The sequence below is a fragment of the Neolamprologus multifasciatus genome, chromosome 18, assembly GCF_963576455.1.
Source record: "Neolamprologus multifasciatus chromosome 18, fNeoMul1.2, whole genome shotgun sequence".
Classification (NCBI taxonomy): domain Eukaryota; kingdom Metazoa; phylum Chordata; class Actinopteri; order Cichliformes; family Cichlidae; genus Neolamprologus; species Neolamprologus multifasciatus.
This window is the reverse complement of record NC_140456.1, coordinates 3,019,363-3,046,487: the sequence shown is the minus strand read 5'-3', so window position 1 is coordinate 3,046,487 and position 27,125 is coordinate 3,019,363. Positions and strand designations below refer to the sequence as shown.

Sequence of the window (27,125 nt, the reverse complement as noted above, 5' to 3'; positions counted from 1 at the left end):
CAATAATGCAGAAAACAGATTTTTGATGGTAAACTGGTCTCTGAGCACACTGAGAGAGAGAGAGAGCTGTGCAGGGAGTGAGATTTTATCATGGTAGAAGCAAAACAGCCGAAGTAAGAGGGAATTTATGACGATGTTTATCAAACGTGAACCGTAGTTTCGATCGTCTTTTGCTGCTGGTTCAGTGAATTTTGGTCGGAGAGTGACGAAACCTGCAGCAACAGAATCTGTGAGCTGTCGGCGTGAACGTGCACGTGCCGTCGGGTGAACGATCCACGCTTTGTGTTTACATCTTTGTGAGGATCCGTTTACCTGCTCTTTAATCGTTTGCTGTTTTAGCTGTTTGGTGGTTGTTGAAATACTTCTGTGAGCTTTTACCTGAGATTGTGGCATTTCTGGCAAAATACATTTATATTTAAAAATTCAGGATTTAATGATTTGATCACTTTATTCAAGATAAAATCGATTTGAATCAGCAAAATCTATATTTTAAACCCACCCCGATTTTTAAGGCAATCCGCCTGACTACCAGCAATGCAAATTTGTCCTCTGTAGAGCACCTTTCTAAACCTGAATATCTCCCATGCACTGCATACTACAGAATTGCCTCCTTTTGGTATCTACAGAGGACATTTAGGGCTTTCCAATGATACCAAATGTGAAGGGGTGGAGCTTTGGGAACTTTAGTTTTTTCATTAAGGAACATGGTGGCCATCGCTGCAAGCACATTTTATGGGAAGAAGAAAAGTAAGTGCATAAAACCTCTTATTGAGCAATTTTTAGCTATAAATGTTGTTAACATATTTTAAATAAGTCTCTTAACCCTTTAAGACCTACCATAGAACCAAGTCCGCCAGAGCTTATATTATATTTTTACATGCTGTGGAGCCATTTTTGGGAGCATTTCAAGTTGCTATACATCAATACAACCATTACAGCCCAGATTTTAATAATATGTCTGCATTAAGTGCATAGTAATTACATAAATTGCAAAAAAGTGCAATAAACTACAAAAAAATTGAAAATCGTTTTTGTTTTTTTAACATATATTTCTAGTTAGAGAAATTTAAGAGGCTTATCCCTCAAAACTGTAAATACAAAAAAGTTGCACAAAATAGTTTCCCACCACAGGAAATTTATTTTGAGTGTCTTCATAGTTTTATTTTTGAAATACACCAATTTTTATATACTGCAGGAAAAACGAAAATAAATATTATAGTGCAAATTTGCAAAAAAGCAGCATATGCATCAAAATAAACTATTTCCAGCAGTGCAATATGAGTCCTAAGCATCCCAGAAACAACACAGAAAGTCATAAAGTCAAAGATAACTTTTAAAAACACCAGTATAGGCTCATGAGGCCCTGATGGTAAAAAAAAAACTACATTTCCACAAAAATGATGTCACTTCCGGTTTCGGGCAGGTCATGGCGGACATGCAAAAGTTCGCGCTGACGTCTATTCCAACGTAGGAAGTGTTACAAACAGCTGATCGGATCGGCAAAGCGTGTTTCTGGAATATTATGTTTTTGTGTTGCTGCAAGTGCTTTTTATGCAGTTTTTGCAAAGCTATATGTGGAAGGAAACTGTGACCGAGGACAAGCTGATGGTATAAGATGTAAGTACAACTCCTCCGGTTTCATATGCAAAAAAAAGTTATTGCGCTAGCTCACGTGGTTGCAGAGCTACCGGGATTTAAAAATAGTTACGCAAAACAGAGCGTGCCCGCTCCGACCGGTTTTAAAGGGTTAAGTGGTTGGACAACAAGCCAGTTGTCATGGCATCCTCTGCCTATGGCAATCAACCTCAGGACAGACGCACAAGATGGTCTAAGAAAAACAAAAGGTTTGTCCATGTGCCAAGTCCACTGGCAATTGCCGAGTACACTACCAACATAGGTGACGTGAACCTTGTTGCCGAATGTTGAGTTTCTACAGGATGGTCTCTCGCACTCAGAAATTGACAGTATGTGCAGTTTTCTAATTTTGATCTGGCAATCACCGACTTGTGGCTTCAGTATAGCAGTGACTTGCAGTTTTGGGGGAAGAAACCACTACAGTTCCTTGAGTTCAAACTTCTCCTTGGTGAAGAGTTGAAGCAAATATTTGCCATCAAAGTTCATTTTTACATGTTTGGCCTTCCAATGTCCTCTGCAGTGGACATGTGATATCTAAAAAATGTAACCTTTTTTTCCCCAAAAAATTATTTCACTCTTCTAATTACCTTACAAACATTGGGGGATTTAATTTTTTTTTTGATTGGACAACATTTTTTTTCCTGGTAGTCAGGACCTTTTTAACCCTTTAAAACCGGTCGGAGCAGGCACGCTCTATTTTGCGTAACTATTTTTAAATCCCTGTAGCTCTGCAACCACGTGAGCTAGCGCAATAATTTTTTTTGCATATGAAACCGGAGGAGTTGTACTTACATCTTATGCCATCAGCTTGTCCTCGGTCACAGTTTCCTTCCACATATAGTTTTGCAAAAACTGCATAAAAAGCACTTGCAGCAACAAAATCATAATATTCCAGAAACACACTTTGCCGATCCAATCAGCTGTTTGTAACACTTCCTACATTGGATTAGACGTCAGCGCGAACTGTCGCATGTCCGCCATGACCTGCCCGAAACCGGAAGTGACGTCATTTTCGCGGAAATGTAGTTTTTTACCGTCCGGGCCTCATGAGCCTATACTGGTGTTTTTAAAAGTTATATTTGACTTTATGACTTTCTGTGTGGTTTCTGGGATGCTTAGGACTCATATTGCACTGCTGGAAATAGTTTATTTTGATGCATATGCTGCTTTTTTGCAAATTTGCATTATAATATTTATTTTCGTTTTTCCTGCAGTGTATAAAAATTGGTGTATTTCAAAAATAAAACTATGAAGACACTCAAAATAAATTTCCTGTGGTGGGAAACTATTTTGTGCAACTTTTTTGTATTTACAGTTTTGAGGGATAAGCCTCTTAAATTTCTCTAACTAGAAATATATGTTAAAAAACAAAAACGATTTTCAATTTTTTTGTAGTTTATTGCACTTTTTTTGCAATTTATGTAATTACTATGCACTTAATGCAGACATATTATTAAAATCTGGGCTGTAATGGTTGTATTGATGTATATCAACTTGAAATGCTCCCAAAAATGGCTCCACAGCATGAAAAATATAATATAAGCTCTGGCGGACTTGGTTCTATGGTAGGTCTTAAAGGGTTAATATATGAACAGTATATATCTTGACATAAATATGTATTGATATATAGAATGTGTTGAATCACCAAAAACCTCGGTTCTTCCATTTAAATAATCTGGTCTTCTGTAATGGAAATACAAAGATTTACATTTTTGTTTAAGGACTTTTGAGGATGACTTCGCTTGTTATTCACCACTTCATGACTTCAGGCTGGACACAGACGGCAGAGCCGATCCTGCTTCTGCTGTCAAAACCTTCCAACGAGCCACCGCTGGCACCAGATGAATAACCACCTCAATCAAGCGCACACAGTAATATTCAAAATGACTGCGTGGGGGTAAAACCTGTGATTTATTTCCACGTGCAGACGCAGCTGTGAGAAATTACACTTTTTCCCAAACAGCTTTTATTTGGCGCTTTGTTTTTACGTTGTAGAAAATGGGTTGGCTCAAATCGGCGGACGAGGTCGTGATCAGCCGGCGGCACCGAGACGCAGTCGCAGAAAACCTGATCAGCGCTTTCTTACGTAACAAAATCAAAAATGTAAATGAAAGCAGAGAGAGATGAAGCTTTGAAAAGGGTTGTTAACATTCAAAGCCTTTTGAGTGTTCAAACAGACAAAAAATTCTCCTCTCGGGGATGGAAAATGCATGCACGTTGTCTCCGTATGAAATCCAAACTTGGCTTTTTTTCCTTCTATCTCCTCCGTGCAGCCGGCGCTCTAGGTAAGCCGACTTTGACCTTGAAAGAGGAAGCTGCAGCGAGCGGGAGAACAGCTAATCGGCGGGTACGAAGCTCTCGCTGTGTGTGTGTGAACAGAGAAAATAAGACACAGTGCTATTGACAGTTTTATAACACTCTTAGCTCCGTGCAAACTCTTCCCTGACACCCAAACGCACACATTATCATTCACATGCATGCTCCTTCACTGGCCAGAACAGGCTAATCTGTTATTTACTGAGGCCCCTGTTCATTTAACAGCAAGAAAGAAGACTAAATGACCTCTGCACAAAGGCAGCTGTCAATACGCCATGATTGGAAAGCCAGAATTGGGTCTGCTTGGAGTCTTTTCAGCAGGGGGGGGAAAAAAGCCACGAGTCGATATGAGTATATTGTTTAGACAGTGAAAAGATGGGGCATGATGGTGTGAAGGTTTTAAGGGAAAGGCAGCGGTCAATATTGTAGCCTTCGACAGGAGGGACACAAAGGATGTGGGGCCAACAGGGGCCCAACGAGACTCTGAAGAGGCCGAGGTGGATCGATGGAAGTTGTTTTGAGTCTGACAGAAAGATTCAGTGGTGAATAGTGACAAAGAAGACGAGGGATAGGAGCTGGAAGTGGTTCTTAAATGATAAAACACACAGCTGCATTAACCAAACAAAGACAGCGCACCATTAGAGGCAGACAAGTGGACAGCTCCCAACACAATGAACATACTTAAAATCAAAGATGAGATGTCTGAGTTTCGATCTGCCGTCTTAAAACACCACTCTGAAACCAGCTTCATGGAAAAAATAACATGGATGTAAGTCCGAGGTCCGCAATCTCGACCAGAAGGAATCACAAGCGCGTTACTTCAGCCATCAAATTCTCATTTTTTGACGTGTAGGACATAACTAAAGACTAAGACTACAGATTTGCGGTTGGGTGGGGCACATGGGATTTTCTGGTTTTTAAATATTTTCTCAGGTCAAGCAGTCTCGACTTTGGACATGGCTGGAGACTTTTAAATCCCTAAAGACTAGTAATAAATAACTAGTAAAATCATTTTAAAAATTAGCATTATGTTCTCTTCACAAGGACTTGAAACTAACGACTGAAACCATAAACATGTCAGGAAAGTGTTTAGTCGAGTCAGAGATCAAGGCTACGTCCACACGTACCCGGGTATTTTTGAAAACGCAGATTTTTCTATGCGTTTGCACCTTTCGTCCACACGTAAACGGCGTTTTTGGTCACTGAAAACGGAGATTTTTAAAAACTCCGGCCAGGGTGGATATTTTTGAAAACTCCGTTTTTGCGTTTACGTGTGGACGAGAAAAACGCAGAAAACGCAGAAAACGCAGCGTCAAAGGTGTGCGCCTTTTTGACGTCACACTGTGCGCCACGTTATTGTTTCGGTGAAATGAATTTCTACAATACTGTTACTGTTAATTGTTCTCTCTGCAGTGTTTAAATGCTTACATATACACACACAGTTACTGTCCCTCCACACATACGACTCGGTTCTGCTTCTATGCCCCAGCTTTGTTTACTTTTTCCCACCGAGGCTTCTAGACTTCTGATTGGCCAACATTTCTGCACGGTTAGGAATATAGCGCCACCTGTTGCTTTGGCATGTTCCTAGCAGCGTTTTCCTTCATTTCTGCCTTTACGTGTGGACGTAGCCCAAGTTACAGGTGGGGTCATTCCCTCATAGATTTCTATACATTATGATTTTTTGCAGGATTTGCCCCCTACTGGTCATTAAAAGAATGCAGTTTATTATATACAAAGTTTTGTGTCCTCATTTGTCTTTAACATAAGTCAGCACGTATCATAAATCCATCCACCAGATTACTTCCTACAGTAAGGATGAGATGCTCTCATAACCACAAGCCACCTCACAAAACGTCCTCAAAAGCCACTGAAATATTTTAGTACCTATTTAACTTTCTGGCAAGTGTGATAAATCCTCAGCTTCCTTCGTCCAATCTCATTCCCTAATAATTGTTGATCTGTATTTTATATTCTGTTCACAACATCCTCACGCAAACATCATTAATAAGAGCAGATTAGCACCACTTGAGTTCAGGATGTTAAATTTCACAGCGTGTCGAGTCTTCCTAACCCCAGGAGTTCAGTATGAGCCGTCCTAATCCTCCCTCTGCTGCTGCGTCCATCCAGCTGCACCGCCACCGCGTCACTGCAGCCGATTTAAGACCAAACATGTTAGGCGCCGATCTCAGAGGTCAACTACTACAAACTCGCCACGCTAAACTAATCCATCCGGCCCGCTGACTTTGCAGCGAGATAACACTTATAATAATGACACAAGCTAAGACTTATCACGGCATGAGTGGAAGCTAATTAATAAAGTCATTATTGAACTTCAAAAACACTCCTGCATGTCAGTAACTTGGTCTTTCATTACACTGAGGCAGAAATCTGAGGGTTGAACAATTTAAAGTCATGTAAAGAAAACGATTAATATGTCTTTTGGCGAGATAATATGTGATAAAGACAACGCCTGTTAGCTTAGCTTGGCTTGATCACTGAGACACTTAATGAGGCAGTAAAATAAAACCAAAAACAAGTTTGATCCAGATTACCATCATTTTGTAGTTGCCAACTTTACAAAAAAATTATTTTGTAGAGCTACAAAATAACTTCTTGATTATTTTCTTGAGTATTGAGGAATTTTGGTTTGGTTTATTAAAACCTCTTCATCACCATGTTTTTGCAGTCTTCATGATGTGTGCTGCAGGTCTTTTTGATTTTCTTCAGTTTGTTGTGTTTGTTAGTTTGCTTTGTGCAGTTTCTGTTACAATGTTCCTTTCCTGTCTCCTCTCTGTTCCCCGTGTGTACTTAAGTTTCTGTCAGTTCCCTTCCTGAGTTCTTCCTATTTTATTTTGGTAGTCTTCTGTCTCGTGGACATGGTATTTACTTTCTCCCGTCTCCTTTCCCTGATTGGTCCCAGCTGTGTTCCCTGGTGTCTTTACCTCCCTAATCACCTTGTGGCTGTATCCCAATTCAGGGTCTGCAGCCTTAAAGGCCGCATTTTAAGGCCGATTACGTCACCGCGACGCAACAAAGGCTGTCCCAATTCGAAGGCTGCTCGAAATGCGGCCCTAAAATGCGTCCTTCATTTCCCTGAATTTTAAGGACGTGGCGGTGTAGACTTCGTGGCCCAACATATCCCACAATGCATAGCGCGGCGGTGGGTGTGGATAATTTTGCTGAAAAAAAACGGCAGATGAGGGGCAGCCGAAGAGTAAACTTTAAGTAAGTACTGAATATCATGTCACTTATTTATGTGCAAATGTTTAATAACAAAGAACATTAAAACATTCCTGTTGGCCACATGTCGCCAAAGTTATGTGACATTAGTGACGTTTGTACTAACTTGGTTTTAAAGCCTTTACTTTAAAATATACGCTGTTCAATAGCTGAGCTTAATCAGAGAATGATCAAAGCTCATGTAGAAACAAACAAACAAACAAAAGATTTTCTCCTTCATTTCTGTCAAACAAAGCTGTATGAAACGTTTCCAGCTGTTAGTATCATGGTTGCTAGGCAACCTGGGCAGCGCAACGGAGGCTAGACCGTCCCATTTCACAAGCCTCGCACTTCCGGCCTTAGCGGTCTTTAAGTACACGGCCCTGGAGGATCGTTGAGACTGCGTACTTTAAGGCTGCAGACCCTGAATTGGGATACAGCCTTTTAACGCTTGTTTCCCATAGTTCCTGTTTCCTGTGCGCACCGCTCCCAGCATCTCTCTCGGATGTTTATTCCTGGGGGCGATCGTGGCTCAAGAGTTGGGAGTTCGCCTTGTAATCGGAAGGTTGCCGGTTCGAGCCCCGGACAGTCTCGGTCGTTGTGTCCTTGGGCAAGACACTTGACCTACCGCCTACTGGTGATGGCCAGAAGGGCCGATGGCGCGATATGGCAGCCTCGCTTCTGTCAGTCTGCCCCAGGGCAGCTGTGGCTACAACTGTAGCTTGCCTCCACCAGTGTGTGAATGTGTGTGTGGATGACTGGGTGTGTAAAGCGCTTTGGGGTCCCTAGGGGGGACTAGTAAAAGCGCTGTACAAATACAGGCCATTTACCATTTACTTTGTTTTTGCTACTTAGTGAAGGTGAAGTAACCATGGTAACTTCACCTTCAATAAAAAGGTTGTTTTTAGTTGATACCATCTTGCCCGTGAGTCTGCATTTCGAATCATCTCCTGATTCACTAATCTGACAACATGTCTTCAAATATTGTGAAACCCAAACAAATTTAGCTTAGTGATAAAAGAAACGTAAAAAAGTATCAAACATTTGACTCTCATTATAAGTTGTGGCAAAACATTTGCTAAATTATCTTTTATTAACTTCAAAATCATTTAAATGCCAAGTTCAGTGACTCGCTGATGGCAGCTGAATGATGAGGACCTGCACCACTGCACCCACCCAGTCTTCTAACAGGGAAACAAAAGACTAAACTTTCAAAATAAGAGCACAGGGAATATTCACTTGTAATTTACTGGCTGTAGTGTAAGACTCAGCTGAATCTAAAATAAAGCTAGTGGTTTATTGTTAATCAAAGAAATGTTTTTCTTATAAGCAGTGGATCGAGCTAAGAACATAATGTGATAAACATGTTATAGTATTGCTCCAGAGTTACTGAAGGGGATAAGTGATTAGTGCAACCGTGACGTATTGACAGAAGTGAATGGAAAAGCTTTCATGGCCTGCTGAGTCTATGAAAAATCAGAGGTTTTATTGAAAAGCCATTAAACTGTAATCAATTACTGCAAAGCATAGCATCAGCCGCTGAATCCAGCTTACAGCAGCCTCTTTAAAACTATCGACCTCCGGCCCAGGAAAAGCTCGCTGGTTCGGAGACAGCGAGCGGAGCGACAGCTGAACCACGCCGGGTGGGGGAGCTGGGAAATGCACCCTGAGCTACACAACAACAGCCAGTCAGTGCAGCCTGCAGCCAGCTGCACAGCTTTAGTCAGCTGTACAGCCACACAGAGGCACAAGCATTCGGCAGCTCAGGAGGTCGAGCCTGTGGCGGCTGGTGGTTCAATCCCTGGCAATAAGTACCGGGCCATTTACACCAGTGGGAAGATAAGACCTCACACGAGATCACGTGAATCTCACTGAGCATGCTCAGAGAGCTTTAACGCTGCAGCACTTAAAACACGTAAAACCTTCAACAGTGATAAAAAACATGATCAATATCAAGTCAATGGAGCTCATTTCATCCACGTTTTGACAGACAACACAAAAGGCCAATGAGAATGAGAACAGCGCCGTGCTGAACCAATCGTGTGGTTGGAATAAAATCTCAGGAGTAAAAGAAATAAAATGTGATTTTATTTATACCGTTATATTTATTGATATCGACTGATACTAAAAACATTATTGCAATAAGAGTTTTTTCCATATCGACCAGCCGTAGGTTCATCCCTCCAGTAGAATTAGAGACGCATGCAGACCATACGCTGCATCCAGCGACTGGACTTTTTAAACATCTGGCTGTTATTCTCCTATTGTTGCCTTTGAACAAACCAAATTGTTTTATTTCAGTGTCTCTAATGCATTTGCAGTCATTTATGACCGTGCTACATTTGTTTTTAAAACCATCTTCACACATGCACCTGAAATCTGCCAAACATTACCAAAAGGATGTCTAGCTAGTCTTTAACCCGCCAGCTCTCTAGCACAAAGCCTGTGAGATACTAGACTGCACCAGTATGGGAATGGTAAAGATTCTTACTCTGGATGGCATTACCTTGGCCTCCAGTAACACTGTGAGGAACCTTGGAGTCATTTTTGACCAGGATATGTCCTTCAACGCACATATTAAACAAATATGTAAGACTGCGTTCTTCCATTTGTGCAACATCTCTAAAATTAGAAATATCCTGTCTCAGAGTGACGCTGAAAAACTAGTTCATGCATTTATTACTTCCAGGCTAGACTACTGCAATTCATTATTATCAGGATGTCCTAAAAACTCCCTGAAAAGCCTTCAGTTAATCCAAAATGCTGCAGCAAGAGTCCTGACAGGGACTAGAAAGAGAGAGCATATTATTTGGCTTCCCTTCATTGGCTTCCTGTTAAATCCAGAATTCAAAATCCTGCTCCTCACATACAAGGTCTTAAATAATCAGGCCCCATCTTATCTTAATGACCTTGTAGTACCATATCACCCTATTAGAGCACTTCGCTCTCGCTCTGCAGGCCTACTTGTTGTTCCTAGAGTATTTAAAAGTAGAATGGGAGGGAGAGCCTTCAGTTTTCAGGCCCCTCTTCTGTGGAACCAGCTTCCAGTTTGGATTCAGGAGACAGACACTATCTCTACTTTCAAGATTAGGCTTAAAACTTTCCTTTTTGCTAAAGCATATAGTTAGGGCTGGACCAGGTGACCCTGAATCCTCCCTTAGTTATGCTGCAATAGATGTAGGCTGCCGGGGGATTCCCATGATGCACTGAGTGAATGATGAATTTCATAATGATGAAAAACAGCAGGTCCGCACCATCGGCAAGAAAAAGCCAATTTAATGATCGACTAACTGTTCAGCTCAGTTTTTATTATCCAAGAGAACAAAATGTGAAATTAAAAAGAGCTCAAGCAACAACAAAAATACTTAATGATGCTTATAAAGCCTGAAATACCCGAATCTGACAAAGAAGATATAAAAACAGTTTAACATTAATCCTCTTTACAATACTGAGAACTGCTGAGCTGAGAGCTAACAAACTGTGCCACGTTGTACTTTAAAGTGCAAATCATCACCTTATTTCAAATATAGTGGTTTCCCTTCAACCGCTGAACTTAGAAAAACTTTAAGAAGCTGCAGATTTTGTGTACGATACGTCCTTGACAGCTGAATGTGCCTAACAGCACATTCAGCTCTCATCGATAGTAACGAATCCAGCTGCAGTCAGTGAAGCAGCACTTCTGCTGTTTGCTGATGTTCTGACCTGAGTTTTTACTCTTTTCTGTGGTAGCTTTGAGTTATAGCGGAAAACTTGACCTTGACCTTGAGGTCACTTAGTTTCAAACTTGTCCGAGATGTTTAGTAGTTGAACCTGGGATATCAATTTGAAGCTCCTATGTCGCCTCATTCTCGAGTTATCTCATTGACAAAGCTTCCCACACCACCAGCAGAGTAACAACAATACCCCAGCAGCCTCTTTCAGCCGATGGGTAACAAATATGACTTCTCAGCCGAAGTCATGAAAGTAACAATAAGCCTACAGGCTACAGATTTGATGACTTTCTTTCCAGCATCACAGCTCAAGACAATATTGTGATTTTTAGCAAAAAATTACTGGAAAAACTGTTTTATCTAATCATCTTGCTTTCATTATCGGAAGCCAAAATCTTAATTAAAATTAAAATCCAATTAATCTCCGTGCCCTACTGCAGCGCAGGAGGTATGTTCAGTTTTCATCTCCGAGTCTGACTCCATAAACTGTCTAAGCAAGTTTTTTGGGAGCTGCAGGGAGTCGCATGTTTCCCCAAATCTTTCCGACAGAGGTGAAGACAGGAAAGCGAGCACAGCCACAGTGGACACGTTATAAATTAACCTGAATTATCCTTCCAGACCAGCCGACTCAGACCAGAGACACGCTGTGTGTGTGCGCTTTGATCTGTAGCTTTGGGCTTCATGTTGTGTGTTTGTTTCTGCAAAACCCTAAAATAATACAGTTCAAGACCAAGTATGAGAGCTCTTCATCGTGTTGCCCGTCGCATGTTCGTCTACGCTCCTTTCAAGTATTACAAGTCACTCTGGGAAATCTGCCAGACATGAAAGAGCTGACGGCTGATTTATAAAATACATTTCGTAGCTAATTGCTGATGTGAGGAGCTAATTCTGACATGAGATGTGCACAGCACTCGAGAGCATTTCACACTCATCTTAAAAGAAATACGTCAAGTCAAAAGAAAACACATCTGAGAGGCTGTGTGACGTTTTCATCAGACCGATCATAATCACAGGCAGTTAAACTGACTGAATAATCCACCTCAGGTGAGAGCGTCTCCCTACAGAGTGACGCGTTTTTGCTTCTTTGCTGTTTGTTGTTGCTCCTCACTAAACACTTCGAGAAAACACACTTTTTTTTTTTACAAAGGAACCTATTGTGAAGGCTAAAAGCAGGACGCTGGGTGAGGACATCACTGAGGAGGCCTTTCAATATCACACACTGAATCTTTGTGCACTTCTGCTTCTTTTGTTGACATTTTGAAGGTAAATTCATTTTACATTGAAGAAAACACAAAATGTTAAGATTTCTGCTTAAACATGATTACACATTACATGAAATTTCCAAAAGCTATGAAAAATATATTCAATACAGCATCTTTCAGACTTTTAAACAGCTGGTTCCTAAAATAAAGTGTTATCATGATGGCCAGATTAGTCAAACCAACGTTATTAAAAACAAAAATCATATTATTTGCAGTATAGCAACATGACTCCTGGACTGACACAAAGGTTTCTAAGAACAACAAGTATGTAAATTATGCCGTTCTTAGTTTATGACAGCTCTCCATAAAAATGATTCCCATTTACAAATCCAAAGCGAGAGACTTTAAGCTCTGTGTTCTGCTTTTCCTGGTTTTCTGTCATTTATAAACTGTTCCAATGATGGATATTAAATAGGGGTGCAACGATACACAAAATTCACGGTTCGGTTCGATACTTTGGTGTCACGGTTCGATAGTTTTTTCGATACAAAAAAATGTTCATGCCTTTTTAATTTATCATTTATTAAAATTATAAATATATATTTTAATTCAAAAGTACAGTTTTTAAATTTAATGTTGCTGAAACAACAAAGTAATAAAAATAAATCTATCTGATGGAGAAATCCCTCATCTTTGGAAAAGAGAGTTTGTACAGAGAAATGGCTCTTTCCAAAATAAAAGCTCTACTATACGCTTCTTCTGGGCTATATTCTCAGCAGCATATTAAACATATCAGGTCCCCATAAGGAGAATCATGTGCTAACGGCTGTCTAAATGACTCGGCTAAAGTTTGTAGCATGCTGCTTGTTGTTTTTGTCGGCTTCCACTTGTCTTTGCACGAGGATGATGTCGGAGTAAATGTGCAGTCATATTCGTTGTGTTCCCACTAGTGCTGTCAGCGTTAATCTGAAATGACGTTAACGCCACAACACGGCAAATCTCCGTTAACGAGCTACCGCGGATCGCCCCGTGCGGGGGTTGGACAGCGTCAACAAGCTAACTGCGCTAACGCACTAGTTCCCACAAATTGAGCATTGCGTGGCACATCCAACATACTGTTTTACTTTAGTCCATGAAGCGCTTACCTTCAGGGTCATACTTCACATGAAGACCAAAATAGTTCCAAACTCCAGATCTGAATGAGGGTGGGGGAGGTTCAATTTGCCATAATGCAAGGAGCTTAGCTTCTGTCTGCTAGCTTGCGCTGCGCTCAGTGGATCTGCACTCGACAGTGCAGCCTAGGCGGAGTAGTCGAACGCAGATCCACTGAGCGCTCAACACAGACAGCATCGTCAGAAGAAAAGTTGATAAAACAAATAAAAAATGTTGTATTGTTCATACATATGCGTACCGAACCGAAAACACTGTATCAAACGGTTCAATATCGATACGAGTATCGTTGCACCCCTACTATTAAACCAAGTTTCAAATAACGAGGAAACTGAATCGAAGTGAGCAAAAAAAGAAGCTCAGGATTCAGACTTTTTTTTACTCTTGCCTCTTTATGATGTCATACTGAATGGATATCCCTAATATGATGGGAGCCAATCAGAAATGTTGATCTAGCGGGAGGGTGACGTCCACGAATGGACAAAATGGGCCTAGAAACGAGCAGAGCGGGTCGTCTGTAAACCGAAACCAACAGTTCAGGGTCGTCTGCAGGATGTGGAAGAAAACCTCTGACCAACCCAACAATTTATCTCCGCGCTCACGCGACAATCCTCAGACTCTGTTAGCACCAAACAAACCACGCTGTCAGAATTCAACTGATGAATAACGACGCTGACTTGAAGTGCACAGCGCTGCTTTTATGATCACTTCAAAACACTTTCACTCGTGACAGCAAACACAAAGTAAACAAAGCACAAACTGCATTTAAAAGCATTTTTTTACTGAACACACAAAGTGCTGCAATACAAACCACATTCACTTCTTCACACTGCATTTATTAGAGTAGAAATACAGCACATCATCGTAGAGATGTAAGGGCCAGTTTCTGAATGAGATCATTGGCTTTCTGATTAATGGAAAACACTCTCTATACCTCCTGAGCTTTTCAACGAGATAAAAGAAAAAGGGGAGTCAAATATTTTTAGTGTGCAAACCATGCACTGAAAGGTTTAACTTGCAATTATATCATTTCAGCACATTGCTGTGGATTACTGCAGGGGTTAGCACTTGGTCGCCAGTACCAGGACACACTCACTGACTGCTTTGCATCAATTCATAAAATCCCTAAACTTAAAAAAGAAAGTTATCCCTTTGAATGCATAAACCTCAAAATAACCATTTAATCCTGCCAAAGAGGTTCAAGAAGCTTCAGTGGTTCAGATTATCTGTCTGACTGTTTGTTAGCAGGATTACGCAAACGTTATGGACAGATTTCTGTACGTTTTTCACCAAAATTACGATTGATTTCATTTGGGAGTCAAACTGGATGTGGAGCCGGGACATTTTGGACCCAGCTTTGATATTTGAAGGTTTTTGGCTGTATAGGTCACAACAAACAAATAAGTAACTGATTTGAAATTCCCAAAAGCAGAACAGGAGGCAGGCTCCGCTCCTGTGGAAGCAGCTTCCCGTTTGGGTTCAGAAGACACCCTGTCTACTTTTAAGATCCAAACTTTTAATTAAATTCAATTAAATTGGTTCAACTTTATTTATAACACGACAAATCACAACAACATTTGCCTCAAGATACTTTATATTGTAAGGTAAAGACCCTGCAATATTAGAAAGAAAATCCCAACAATCAGTCAGCCCCCTATGAGCAAGCAGTTGGGAAAAAGTGGGGAAAAAGAATTCCCTTTTAAGAGGAAGAAACCTCCGACAGAACAGAGGCAAGTATTTTTACCTGCCTATGATTAATACTTCTGTTTATTGTTTGTTTGTAGAGTCTTTACCTTATAATACGAACAACTGTAAACTAACACAAACTGAACTGAAATAGAATTTAAGTTTCAGTCTGTAAACCGAGAGTAAAGCAAAGATTCCACAAAACGAGCCGAGAAATCAAATAGTTGAGCTGTAACATCTCCCTCCTCGAGGGAAAGTTCAACGACAGGCCACTAATGGATTACAGCAACATGCCGCTCCCTCTCTCGCCATCAATCAGATACTAAGTAGCAACAAAACTGCTCAGAATCGTGTTCTGCTTCATTAGCTTGCGTTGTTTACTTCCACATCTGATGATCAGCTCTTCAGTCGATGTTGACAGACTGCTGCGGTTATTTGAAGCTTTCTGAGAGCTCTGTGTTCATTTCTTGGTGCTTTCACGGACTCAGACATATATGATGATGGTGCCATAAGACAGTCTGACAATCAAAGGCAAGCACATTTAGAAATATCACCCTCTCGGCTGTTCACCTGCACACTTTCATATGAAGCATCTGACTCTAAAAGACCTGCTGGAATTTGATGCATTTTTAGCAAAAAAGATTTAAGTTATTGTTTTCACCAGCAGGGGGCGCTAAACCTGTGTGGAGCTCAGCTGCATTTCAGGCCCTCCTTTGTGTGTGTGTGTGTGTGTGTGTGTGTTGGACAGCTCCTGGTGCTGAAACCTGCAGCAGTCTGAGGCAGTCACAGCAGGCTGCTGTCACAAACTGACGCATTTCATTATTAAAACACGAAAAAATCAAACCACCTGAGCCAGAGTCGGGGAAGCACAGGCGACACAAAACATCTCAGGTAAATTCACACCTGGTCGTGGAGTCTACGACTGTAATTGTGCGCTCTAAAAGACGGGGAAACACGTGCCAGCTGCACATAAACCGACTGTAGGTTTGGAAAGTGAAACATCATCACACAGCTGAGAGATCCGGTAAATATCAGCACCGGTACCAGCGCTCCGTAAAAAGATAAAGTTTCAGGGAGGAGAAAGAGGAAGATAAAGCAGCTGCTTCGGGCAAACGAAAGAAGACAGAGCAGAGGAATGGAGGAGACGTGAAAGCAGGGTATGTCGAAGGCTCACCTGGTTGCTGGAGAGCTGCACATTCTTGGAGATGAGCAGCTGGACCAGGATGTGAAGCCCCGAGGTGAACAGGCCGGCCAGGATGGCCCAGGTGAGCGGCAGCGGCAGCATGCTGTAGGTGGCGAACAGAGTGAAGAGAACGTACCCCACCCCGTCGCCCAGCAGCCCGTAGCCCAGCCCTGCCGCCAGGATCTGCGTGGCCATTGCCACCCAGGTGACCACGCCGCTGTACTGCAGGTAGCTGTGCGACGTGGTGTCCTTTCGCACCACCACTAAGGCACAAATAACAACTTCGATGCCCGTGAAGAAGCCCAGCAGCGTCCCCTTGATGGGGTCCATGGGGATGGAGGCCAGGGTGAGGTGCAGCACCAGCAGGGTGAGCTTGGTCACCACGTCCAGGATGTTCATCACCACCACCGACTTGCGCCTTTGGCCCAGGAAGTAGCGCTGGTACAGCCGCTCCAGGTCGCGGGACTTGAAGGAGTTGCGCAGCGTGGGGAAGATCACGCCCCGATACGTGTAGCCCCAGTTCAGGAAGAAGTCTGAGTTGCTCGGCGCGCAGTCGATCTGCAGGAAGCCCAGGTCGCTGCTGGCGCGCTCCGGGAACACTTTGGTCCCGCCGTTGTTGTGCCGGTCTCCCACCGACGTCCGCCCTGCCGACTGCTTCCGCGCTCCTTGGCTCGGGTCGTAGGGCTCGTCCGGCCCGATGCCCTTCACCCCTCCCCCGCCCTGCTCGTGGATGAAGCGCTGCTCGGTGATGTGCCGCACCGCGTTCTGCCACAGCAGCCGTTTGGGTCGCGCGCTGCCGCTGCTATTGCTGTTGTTGCTGCTGCTCGGGGTCTTGTTGATGGTGTACAGCTCCTCGCTCGCGCTGGAGCACCGGACCTCTGACAGCTCCATGGCAGCTGCCGCCGCGCGCGCTGGTCCCGTTTGTCTGTGTGTGTCTTCGCCGCACTGATTACAGGCTCGTAACCCACCCTTCCCGCGCGTTAAGGAGCTCGGCGATTTTGGGGGAGACAACGTCCTCTCGTGCGCACTGAACCGGGGGCGCGTGCTTCTCTCTTGGGTTGGAGGTCATTGTCGCGCGAACGATTCCAAAAACGAAAAAAACCCGCACAGAAATCCTACTGGAAAGGAAAAACATCTCCAAGATGAACCGCGCGCATCGTCAGAAGCGTCTCAAAACAACAATAACAACAACAATCACCGGGTGGCGTGTCCAAGCTCGAGCCACCAACCGTCCGCACCATCGGGGTGCCGCGGCAATCCAGGAGCGGGAAAAACGAGGCGGGGACACGAGGAGTGCACGCGGCACAGATACCAGATTTCCAAATGGCTCGTGCGTCGTTGGCACAGCTCGGTCCGCTTTACCGTGCCATGGCTGTCCTATCTGCGCCTGCAGCACGAATATTCACATTAATTCCAGTCTTCTGTCTTCACACACACACGCGCGCGCACACAGATCCAGACAGCGGTGAGGTCAGCAACTCAGAGAGGAGCAAAAAAACACGAAAAAACATCCAAAAATCTTGTTCTCTTAGAAACTCGGCGACGACTCAGAAATATCAACTTGTTGTTGCGCGCGAGGCTCCAGATCAAAGTCAAGAGCGCGAGCCACTCAACCCTCCTCAGGCCTCCCCATCGAAACGGGGGGGGGGGGGGATGCAACACCTGGCTGTGAGATCTGAGAGAGCCGCCCTCCGTCACAATCCTACCCGCTTCTCTCTGAGAGGACGGCGCGCGAGACGGAGAGCGTCTCCATGGGAAGCGTCCAGTAAATAATGCCTTCTGCCTCCGCGTGCTGTGCGCGCGAGGCTGACAGAGAGCGAAGCCTCCTTCCTCCTCCTCCTCCAGTTCCTCGTCCTCCCGCGAGCCGTCTCTCTCCGCGTGAGACCTCCCGGGTTTGGCTCTTTCTCCTTCTCCTCCTCTTACTCCTCCTCCGCTGTTTTTTTAAAGGGCGTGCAGTAGCACCCGCGTGGAGTTGATTTGCAGAGAGCGGGAGACTGGTCAGCGAGTGGCACCGGGGAGCGAGCTTGTCAGCTACGCTCCGGTTTGACGTCACACCTCCGCGCGCGCGCGTGTGTGTGCGCTCCCCTCGTCTTAACCGTCCCTATCATCCCACGCTCTTCTCCTCCTTTGTCTTTTCTCCTTTCTTTTTTCCTTTCTCTCCCCTCCATTGTTTGCCCCCCCCCTCCTTTTACTCTCTCTCTTCTCAGCTGCCCAAATTTGGGATTAAACGGTGTCGCTTAAGCACAGCCTACACACTGTTTATGATTTTCCTGGGCTGCTCTGTAGCTTCCTATTATCCTCTGTCATATTTACATACTGCTGCAGTGGAGGAGGCTCGTTTTAGTCCAAGCCTCAACCTCCAGGGCTGTAAAACGAAGCCAGTGCAGAAGTGGACTGCAGTTCCTCTTACGGCCACATGAGGCTGGATCCCAAAGTGAGTCGATCCCCACTGACTCCCATGTTAAAATACCCATTGTTACAGCTAAAGTAACCATATTTACAGCAGGCTACAAAATACACTGTAGTACGTGTAACTAAGTTCACCTTTTATAAAAACCAAACGGGGCTAGAATCTGTTTAAAACTCACTCATTTGGATTCAGGAGTTTGGAGTATCTTTCGTCACCTCCACTAACTGTGGAGGTGACTGTGCAGCTGTCTGTCAAATATTACAGCGTGCTGTCTTGATCCATGTTCAATCATCCAGGTAAGGAAATCCCAAAAACTTGATTGTTTTCATCTGGACGTAGTGTTTTCAGTGGGAGAAACGTTTCTTCACTCATCCACGTGACTTCTTCAGTCTCAGATGACTGCAGGTTTCCCTGACTCTTTAAACAGGACTGAAACTAGCACCACTGGCACAGACCTCACATCCTCAATGGTTGATCATTGAGCCTGCTATGTGGCACAGACAAGAGTTGGTAGGTTTAAATGATTTACTGAAAGAAGCATGATTGTGAATTGACTGTAGCTCAGGAGATGGAGCAGGTCATCTACTGATCGGAAGGTTGGTGGTTTGATACCTGGCTCCCCCAGTCTGAATGACAAAGATACCTGCCCGAACATGAGACAAGGATAATGGTGGTGCAGAGGCAAGTGATGTTTTAACTGCCATAAATGTCAATATGCTTAATTTATTGTGTTTATGTATTTTATTTATTTCCTTCATTTATTGTTGTTCCTTTTGGGGTAGGAACTAAGTTACAATCTGTGTTGTGCACAGGCCCCTTAAAGTGATGCAAAGGGCAGTCAAGAAAGCATGTGCAAAGAAGCTAAGTCACAAATCCATCTTTGAATGAAGAACCGTGGTGTCGTGTATTACCTGGAGGGAATGATAGGCGTAAATCAAAAAATGAATCTTCAGTGCCCGTTTGCAAACACCAGGATACACAAAGTCCAATGAACTTCACAGGATGAAACAAACTTGAGTACAAGAAACTTAAGGAAGCCTAAACAGGGAACTCGACAAAGGGAAAGACAAAATAAACTATGTAGCAGGGAGTGATTACACAGTTACACACTGGTGTGAACCAGGCACTGACAAAAGAGCGAGGACACACACAGGAAGTAAAGACAAACAAGGAAAGCAGCCACAAAAATACTCTAGAACCAAATAAGAATCTGGTAATTTACCTCTCCTGTGCTCTGCCTCAGGTCCATAACTCTTCCCGTGTTACCTGGCAGACTCACCTGGCCTCCAGCCTCTGCTGAAACCAGACTCCAGTCTGCAATGATCAAACTCCTGTCTGTGCATCATAATAAACCTTTTTAACTAAGTTCCTATCACTGTCACTTCTAGACCTCTCCGTCATACCACATGACCTTCATCAGCAGAGTCTGCATGAGTGAAACTGACATAAAGCTTATGAAATAACACAAAGAGCCCTAAAATCCCATTAAACTCACCATTCAGCTGTGACTCCTCATCGCTTTCTGATCACTGAAGTACTTTTGATCTTGATGGTGTCTCCTGAACTATGCTCAGAGTTCCTTCAGCTCTACTGAACCCGGCTTCATTTATGATGCTTGAAATGTTTTTTGAGGATTTACAGTACAATTATCTGACAAATACACGGCTTGCTTGTACGGTTAATATACCACAACCCTGTGGAAGAAGTCTGTGGATCAGTTTTAGCGAGTGAAATTCCCGCATGTTGTTATTCTGTCACTTGGCAGGTATCTGCAGGTGTTTGTACCTCTACAGTTTGCTAACCAAGCTAGCTATCTGTAGCTAACTACAAATTGGTATCATCAAGGCAAGTTTATTTATATAGCACAATTCAACAGCAAGGTGATTCAAAGTGCTTTACAGAGACATTAAAAACAAAAATAAATAAAAAGCATGATTTAAAATGGACAAAATAATAAAATGCATGAAAAGAAATAGATGGTTGTGGATCTTGTAGGCTTTAAAACGAGGAGCTCAGACACCAGTAGATGATATTATGGTGGCTGTGTCCTCTTTTATTTACAGTCAACACTGTATATGCAAATGGCGCATAATATGACAGCACGAAAGGTTATACTGTAACCTGTAGAGGTGCAGGTCTGTCATCGGTGTTGGGAAGGTTACTTTTAAAATGTATTCCATTACAGATTACAGAATACATGCCCCAAAATGTATTCTGTAACGTATTCTGTTACGTTACTCAATGACAGTAACGTATTCTGAATACATTGGATTACTTAATATATTATCATGCTGTTTACAACTACATGAATGTACTATTGCTGTGATTTATTACTGTTACTGAAGGTCCGCGGCTCCGAACCGTAGTAAAGGGACCTCTGGCTAATACGGTGGGTTCTGTGTCGGCTCGTAGCTGAAAACTAGCTTTACTTTGTTGTCTGGGTCAACTTTGCTAGCAGAGACAGAGAGAGGCGTTGAAAGGCTGCTCCAACAGAACTTATTGTTTCAGAGGAAAACACGAACACGGTGTACAGTCGAGTCTTAATAGCTTACTTACAACTGGGCTCATCAGGCTCTCTTCTTGGCTGCAGTGGTTATTATTATATTTACATGCTTCCAGCTCCCGTTTTTGCTCGATGACAGCTCGTACTTTTCCTTTTTCTCCCTCCCTCGCTCACAGACACATAACGGGTATGGCAGTCCATTCTCCCTGCAGCACGGACTACACTGCCCATGATGCAACATTCTTTAGAGCTATACCTGTAGCATTCTGCCTGTTAGCTTAGCACAACAACAACAGCAGGCGCTCTCTCACCCAGGAAACACGCAGAGAGAGAGCGTCACCCTGTAACCATGGCAACCGTAACGCTGCTGCCTGGAACAACAGAACGTAGCTGTCAAACAAAACCCAAACAGTCCTGACCCGCCACAATATGAAACAGGGAAGTACCGCTGTGTAATCCATTTATTTCAACAAAGTAACTGTATTCTAAATACCACCTTTTTAAACTGTAACTGTAACTGAATACAGTTACTCATATTTTGTATTTGAAATACGTAACGGCGGTACATGTATTCCGTTACTCCCCAACACTGTCTGTCATTGTGTGGTTATGTGGTTTAGTTTTAACTTAAATGAAATTTCCATCATATTTTGACACTGCTTATTATTCAGTGATTCATTTCCCTTGTAGTTATTAAGTAAACAGAATTTACTCGCTCAGATTGTGAACGAGCAGAGATGCAGTATTTAGTGTTTCCTCTGATGTTCGGCTTCATTTGTATGCCGCAGCTCGTCTTCGTGCAGACGTGGGAACCGCAGATTTACAATATTAGTCTTGTTTTAATCCCTTTCAGTTCTGACGCCTACTTCTGAGGACAAATAAAGGACACGTTGAACAGTGGCCGGCTCTCACTGGCACTCGATATCATTTGGTGAGATTCTGTTTGAGGAAGGATTTCAGTAATTCTCCTTTCCTGGGAAAAAAGAAGCCAGTGTAGAGACAAGGCAGGCGAGGGGAGGGTAAAAATAGACTGAATAGCAATGAGGCAACTTTTCTCCTGCCCCGAGCCATGTGTGAGTCAAAGTGGGGTTTGCTTCTCCTCATAAGGACCCCGTGCAGCTCCTGGAGGTTTAGCGGGGAGTAATTTCACCCAATCTAATCGCGGTCCGGCGAGCCTGCTTCTCCCGGATAAGGAGAAGTGGGACGAGATATTCACACACAGCAGGAGACCACGGGGTCTCCAGCGTGCTCATTTCCCTCCCCAATACTCTGACTACTTTTTGGGCATTTTCACGACACTATGACTTAATCTGAATTAATCTCACTTTAACAAGCGTCCCCTTGGCAAGACAATGAGTAGCGATGTGCGGAGGATGACTGTCAAAACATCTCTGGGGAGTTCTTTCATAATTAATTTGAAGCTTGTGATTAAAATGCGAGGGCCTCTCAGGCTCAGATTAGATTCATTCTCAAGTTATATTATGGACGTTTTACTTCATATCGGAGCAGATTTGAATGAGCCTCAGATTAAAGGTGACTAATATCATCAAGCAGGAGTTTGTGGTTTGTGGTGCGTTTATTTGTTTGATGGTTTTCTTCCATGTTTTTTAATGGCTGCACCTTCCTTGTTCATCTCCATGCTTTAACCACTCCCTGTTTATTTTAGTAGTGTTTTGTGTGTTTTGGCTGGTTCTACTTCCTGCCTTTAACCAGTTCCCTGTATTCTGCTTGTTTGCTCCGCACTCATCGCCTCCATCTGTGTCTTACTGCTTGAACGTGCTTCTCTATCCTAAGCTGTTTGCTAGCCGGTGGAGGTCTCTCCTTTGACATTTTTTGGTCGTTTTCTCCACTTTTGTTTGCCAGTTTTAATTTTTGAAGTGAATTTTAGAGGAGACTAGATGCAAACATAATGGGAGGTAGGTGGGGTGGCAGAAATGAGAAGGCTTCCACCCACAAGTCAAGAGTTTGCATCCCATCAAAGCTCCACTTTCTAGTTTTACTTTGGTTTTTCATTTTTGGTTGTAGAAAGATATTCTGAGTTTGTCCCCCAAATTCTCTAACAGCCCCTGACCGAGGAAAACTGTAGGGAAACATAGAAAAGGGGGGGAAAGAGCCAGTGTGATGGTTTTTTGTCTTTTGAAAATTGATCTCTGAAATCCTGACAACCAAGGGACAAAAAGAAAATCTCAAACGGGGTTTAATATAGACCCGTGATGGGACCTCAGAGGGTTAATGAACCATATAACACAATGCTATTTGTAGAGTCTGTTTATTATATTCTCTGCTTGAATATGGACCATCAGTAAAAGCATAAACATAATAAAAACGCTCCATGTAAACACCTGACTCATAAAATTCCAGGGATTAAGCCTGATTAAATCCTGGCTGCGCTCTTACCGGGAACGCCGTCCGTGTTTTTGTAGATGTGCTTTGGAATGCAGTTTTATTTGTTTCTCAAAAAGGCGACTTTCAATTTGCTCTTCAGAAAACGAGTTTATTAATACAAAGTTACAAAGGCAAGGCGAGTTTATTTGTATAGCACAATTCAACAACAAGGTGATTCAAAGTGCTTTACAGGTATATTAGAAACAAAAACAATGATTTAAAATTGATTAAAACAAGCTAACTAACTAACAAACAAACAAACAAACAAACAAACAAACAAACAAAACAGTATATAAAATCAAAACAGATAAAATCAGTAGTTAAAATTAGGGATGCACCGATACCGATATTGGTATCGGTATCGGGCCGATACTGTAAAATGAGTGTGTACTCATACTTGTAAAAGTTAACCGATACCATGAACCGATACCAACTTATTTCATTAAGCAGAGGGTGGCTTGTCATTTTTGTTGTAGTTTTTTAGATTGGTCACTAGGGGGACATCCCGCGCTAAACAGGCACAGGGTTATACGAGTGAGACTGGCAGCTCCAGATAAAAAAGAGAAACTGGAGGCTGCTGTAGCTAGGCTAAACAAAATGTCAGCAGTGTGGAACAGCCAACTTTAACTCAGGTTTTGGAAAAGCGATGAAAAATGTCAAGAGAAAATCCACGGGCAGTTTAAATAACAGAAGCTCTGACTCATTTTATCGCTCTGGATGACCAGCCAATGCCGGTCGTGGAAAATCAGGGAGTTTTGAAATTTAAGCTTAAGTGTGGATTTGGTGCTTTATTCAAATGCAGCTGAGAACAGGTGAGTCTTCAACCTGGATTTAAATAAACTGAGTGTTTCAGCTGATCTGAGGCTTTCTGGGAGTTTCATAAAAGCTGAATGCAGCTTCTCCGTGTCTGGTTCTGACTCTTTGGACTGATAAAAGACCGGCTCCAGATGACCTGGAGGTTCATACTGGGTCAAAGATTAGGAGCAGCTAATCCACCAAAGGAGCGAGCGTTGAAACACGAACGTGCCAAAGCGAGATCGCCATCAGAAGGAAAGAATGTGTGCACGTGTAACCGGTGTGATTCTGCGTTGTGTCTGATAAAAAAGGTAAAAGAAAGAAAGACCTCCAAGTAAATAATTTGCCCACTCCAGCTCCTACGACCAAATACAAACAGTGGGGAAGAGGGTTAGCTCAACCCACCACAACTTCCAAGCTAGCAAGGAGTATATATTCATGCTAGCATTTATGGCGCCTAAAACACATTTATGATACACACATACTACACACTTATAACATCTAACAAAAACAGGCTTAATAATGACAATAATTGAACTAAAATTGCAATCAGAAACATCCAGGTGGCTAAATATGAATTATATGTGTGTTTTAAGGTGTTGGAAAGAAATGACACCCACCTCTCCCACAGAGGAATTGTAGAAAAGGGGAGAGGCAAAAGGGGTACACTGTATTTATAGGGTTGCACCAAAGAAGAAGAAGAAAAGAATGAGGAGGGGCTCTAACTGATAATAACTACAGGCTTGGAGGTCCTAAAAGTCGGGTATAAAAGGAGCAGTTTGGGGGTTTAGAAAACATTTTGTGTAATTATAACAATGTGATTTATGACCCTGTTACACACGTAGCTGCAGAGCGTGACCTCTGAACCCTGACACTGCAGCCTGATCGTGCTTCGAGAGCTCCTCGTTCACAGAGCAACATTCTTAAATCTGACGCTAAGTGTTGGTGCGGCTGTAACTGATTATTCAGTGCTCATTTACAAACACTGCAGACATTTCAAATGTCAAACCTGCCCCCATGTGACTTCCTAATTTCACATTTCACGCTGATCTTGTCAAAGAGAGCCCAAACACAAACAGCGTGCCCCCAATTGAACGATTACTTTTGTATTTGTGAAGTTTTGGACGTGATAATTGTCGGTGTTTCTTCTTTTAAAGGTAATGCATTCGCCCCTGAAAACCATTAACTAAAGCATGTTTAATTGCTTTATGTTAATGCGCTGTCATGAAAATCAGGTGCTGATGCGAGTCTAGGCCATTTAAAGCAAAACCCTTCATTTACTTTCCCGCTGCCACATTAGAGCGCGCATACATCACTGCGCGTCCGTCAAAGTGTCACCGTTCCCTCGAAATTAAGCTGTTTGCCATTTCGCCCAGACCCGCTCATTTCAGGGTGCCGACGCCCTGACGGCTGCACAGGGTCACGCGTGACAGCTCATCAATTGCACGGGGCCATAATTTGAGGTTTCAATGATGAGATGACAGGAAGTGAGGGACGCCTGGATGTGTCCTTTCCCCGAGACATCAGCTGATGATGTGCCAAGGCTGCGCTTCCTGCACCGGCCGAGCCCCACGGATAGCTCCAGAGCGAAAATAGGTCCTACCTTGAATAATGGAGGGAGACATGGGAAGGTTTTTAGCTCTGCAGGAGTTTTTATTCTCATCATTCATCTCCGCTGGAGGTTACAACCTGCCCCGAGCAGAAAGTCTTTCTTTCTTTCTTGTTGTATTTTGTTTAATTTGAGGTCCAACGTTTTGTCTTTGATTCATAAAGGACTGCAGACATATTTCAAATTAAGGAAGCACTTAGTATAAACACAGCTGGTGGTTAATGTTTGTTTTTAGGCGATGGATGAGCCCGCTGTGAGCACTCCTAACATTTGTACAGTCCAAGTTGAAAAGATAAAAAGATTTGCTCTTTAAGGAAAAATTATGCAAGAAGCAGAGCTAAGTCAAACATCCAATCTAGAGGTCATAAACCGGTGATCGCAGAGCCCAGACAAGATGCAGGGAAAGGAAAAAACAGGCTGCATCCATATTTAAACAAAAAGAGACAAACTGGGACTGCAATAAACCGAGCAGCAGAATCGATGGCTGAAAAAATAAGCTAAAAACTGCATACAGTTCCTCTAACGCCCATGTTCAAATGTACAACTTATTGCAGACATAAACATATTAACAGCCTACTATAAAAAGACGAAGAAGAAGAAGAAGAGAAAAGCAGAAAGCAGAGAAAATGGGTAAACTACAGAGCCCCGCAGGGGACATGGGAGAAAAAAAAATTAAGACGGACTTTTGCGAGATCTCGCAAAACAAACTCGGGATCTCGCAAAACAAACTCGGGAAAGTTTTAGCCGCATTCTTCCCATTAGCTTGAAGCTAACGGGAGGTCGAAACCTACTACAGCCGGGAGGAACACCGCTTTCCCGGCACATCGTGCCTCGATCTCCCGGTCGGCTTCGAGCCAGCGTCCGAAGAATGTGGCTAAAACGTTTGCGAGATCTCGCAAAAGTTTTGCGAGATCCCGAGTTAGTTTTGCGAGATCTCGCAAAACTTTTGCGAGATCTCGCAAAAGTCCGTCTTAATTTTTTTTTCTCCCCATGTCCCCTGCGGGGCTCCGTAGTAAACTGCTCGAGTACAGTTTAACACAGTCTAACTGAGGAGTTCAGGCGTCGTTACACGAGGACTAATGAGGTTATGAACAGGTGGAGAAGAAAGAAAAGAAGCTAAACTTAGCATGATGCAAATCCCTTCAGGATACGTTTATGTTTTGCAGATGGAGGTTTTTGATCAATATTTAAAGTTGTCAAAAGTGAAATGAAAATATGAATTTGCAAATTAACCTCCAGCTTTCAGATGCGGTGCAACAGGAAGTCTTTTGAAAAGCAACAACACTCATCCGCTGATCT

At 43.0% G+C, this 27,125-nt stretch overlaps 1 protein-coding gene and 1 long non-coding RNA gene across 4 annotated transcripts in view; both read right to left on the bottom strand.

Annotated features, from left to right (window-relative positions):
- The window catches only part of adcy8 (adenylate cyclase 8 (brain)), a 162,880-nt gene extending 144,153 nt beyond the window's left edge, over window positions 1-18,727 (bottom strand). Inside the window, exon 1 of one of the 3 annotated variants that reach the window (XM_085140603.1) lies at window positions 16,116-18,727. In XM_085140603.1, the coding sequence (XP_084996729.1) occupies window positions 16,116-17,015 (900 nt within the window). In that variant the 5' untranslated portion in view covers window positions 17,016-18,727. The remainder of the gene's footprint in view (window positions 1-16,115) is intronic. The other 2 variants (XM_085140605.1, XM_085140604.1) reach the window with 2 other exon arrangements.
- The window catches only part of LOC146496999 (uncharacterized), a 434,085-nt gene that overhangs the window by 260,789 nt on the left and 146,171 nt on the right, over window positions 1-27,125 (bottom strand). The gene's annotated exons all lie outside the window — the stretch shown is intronic.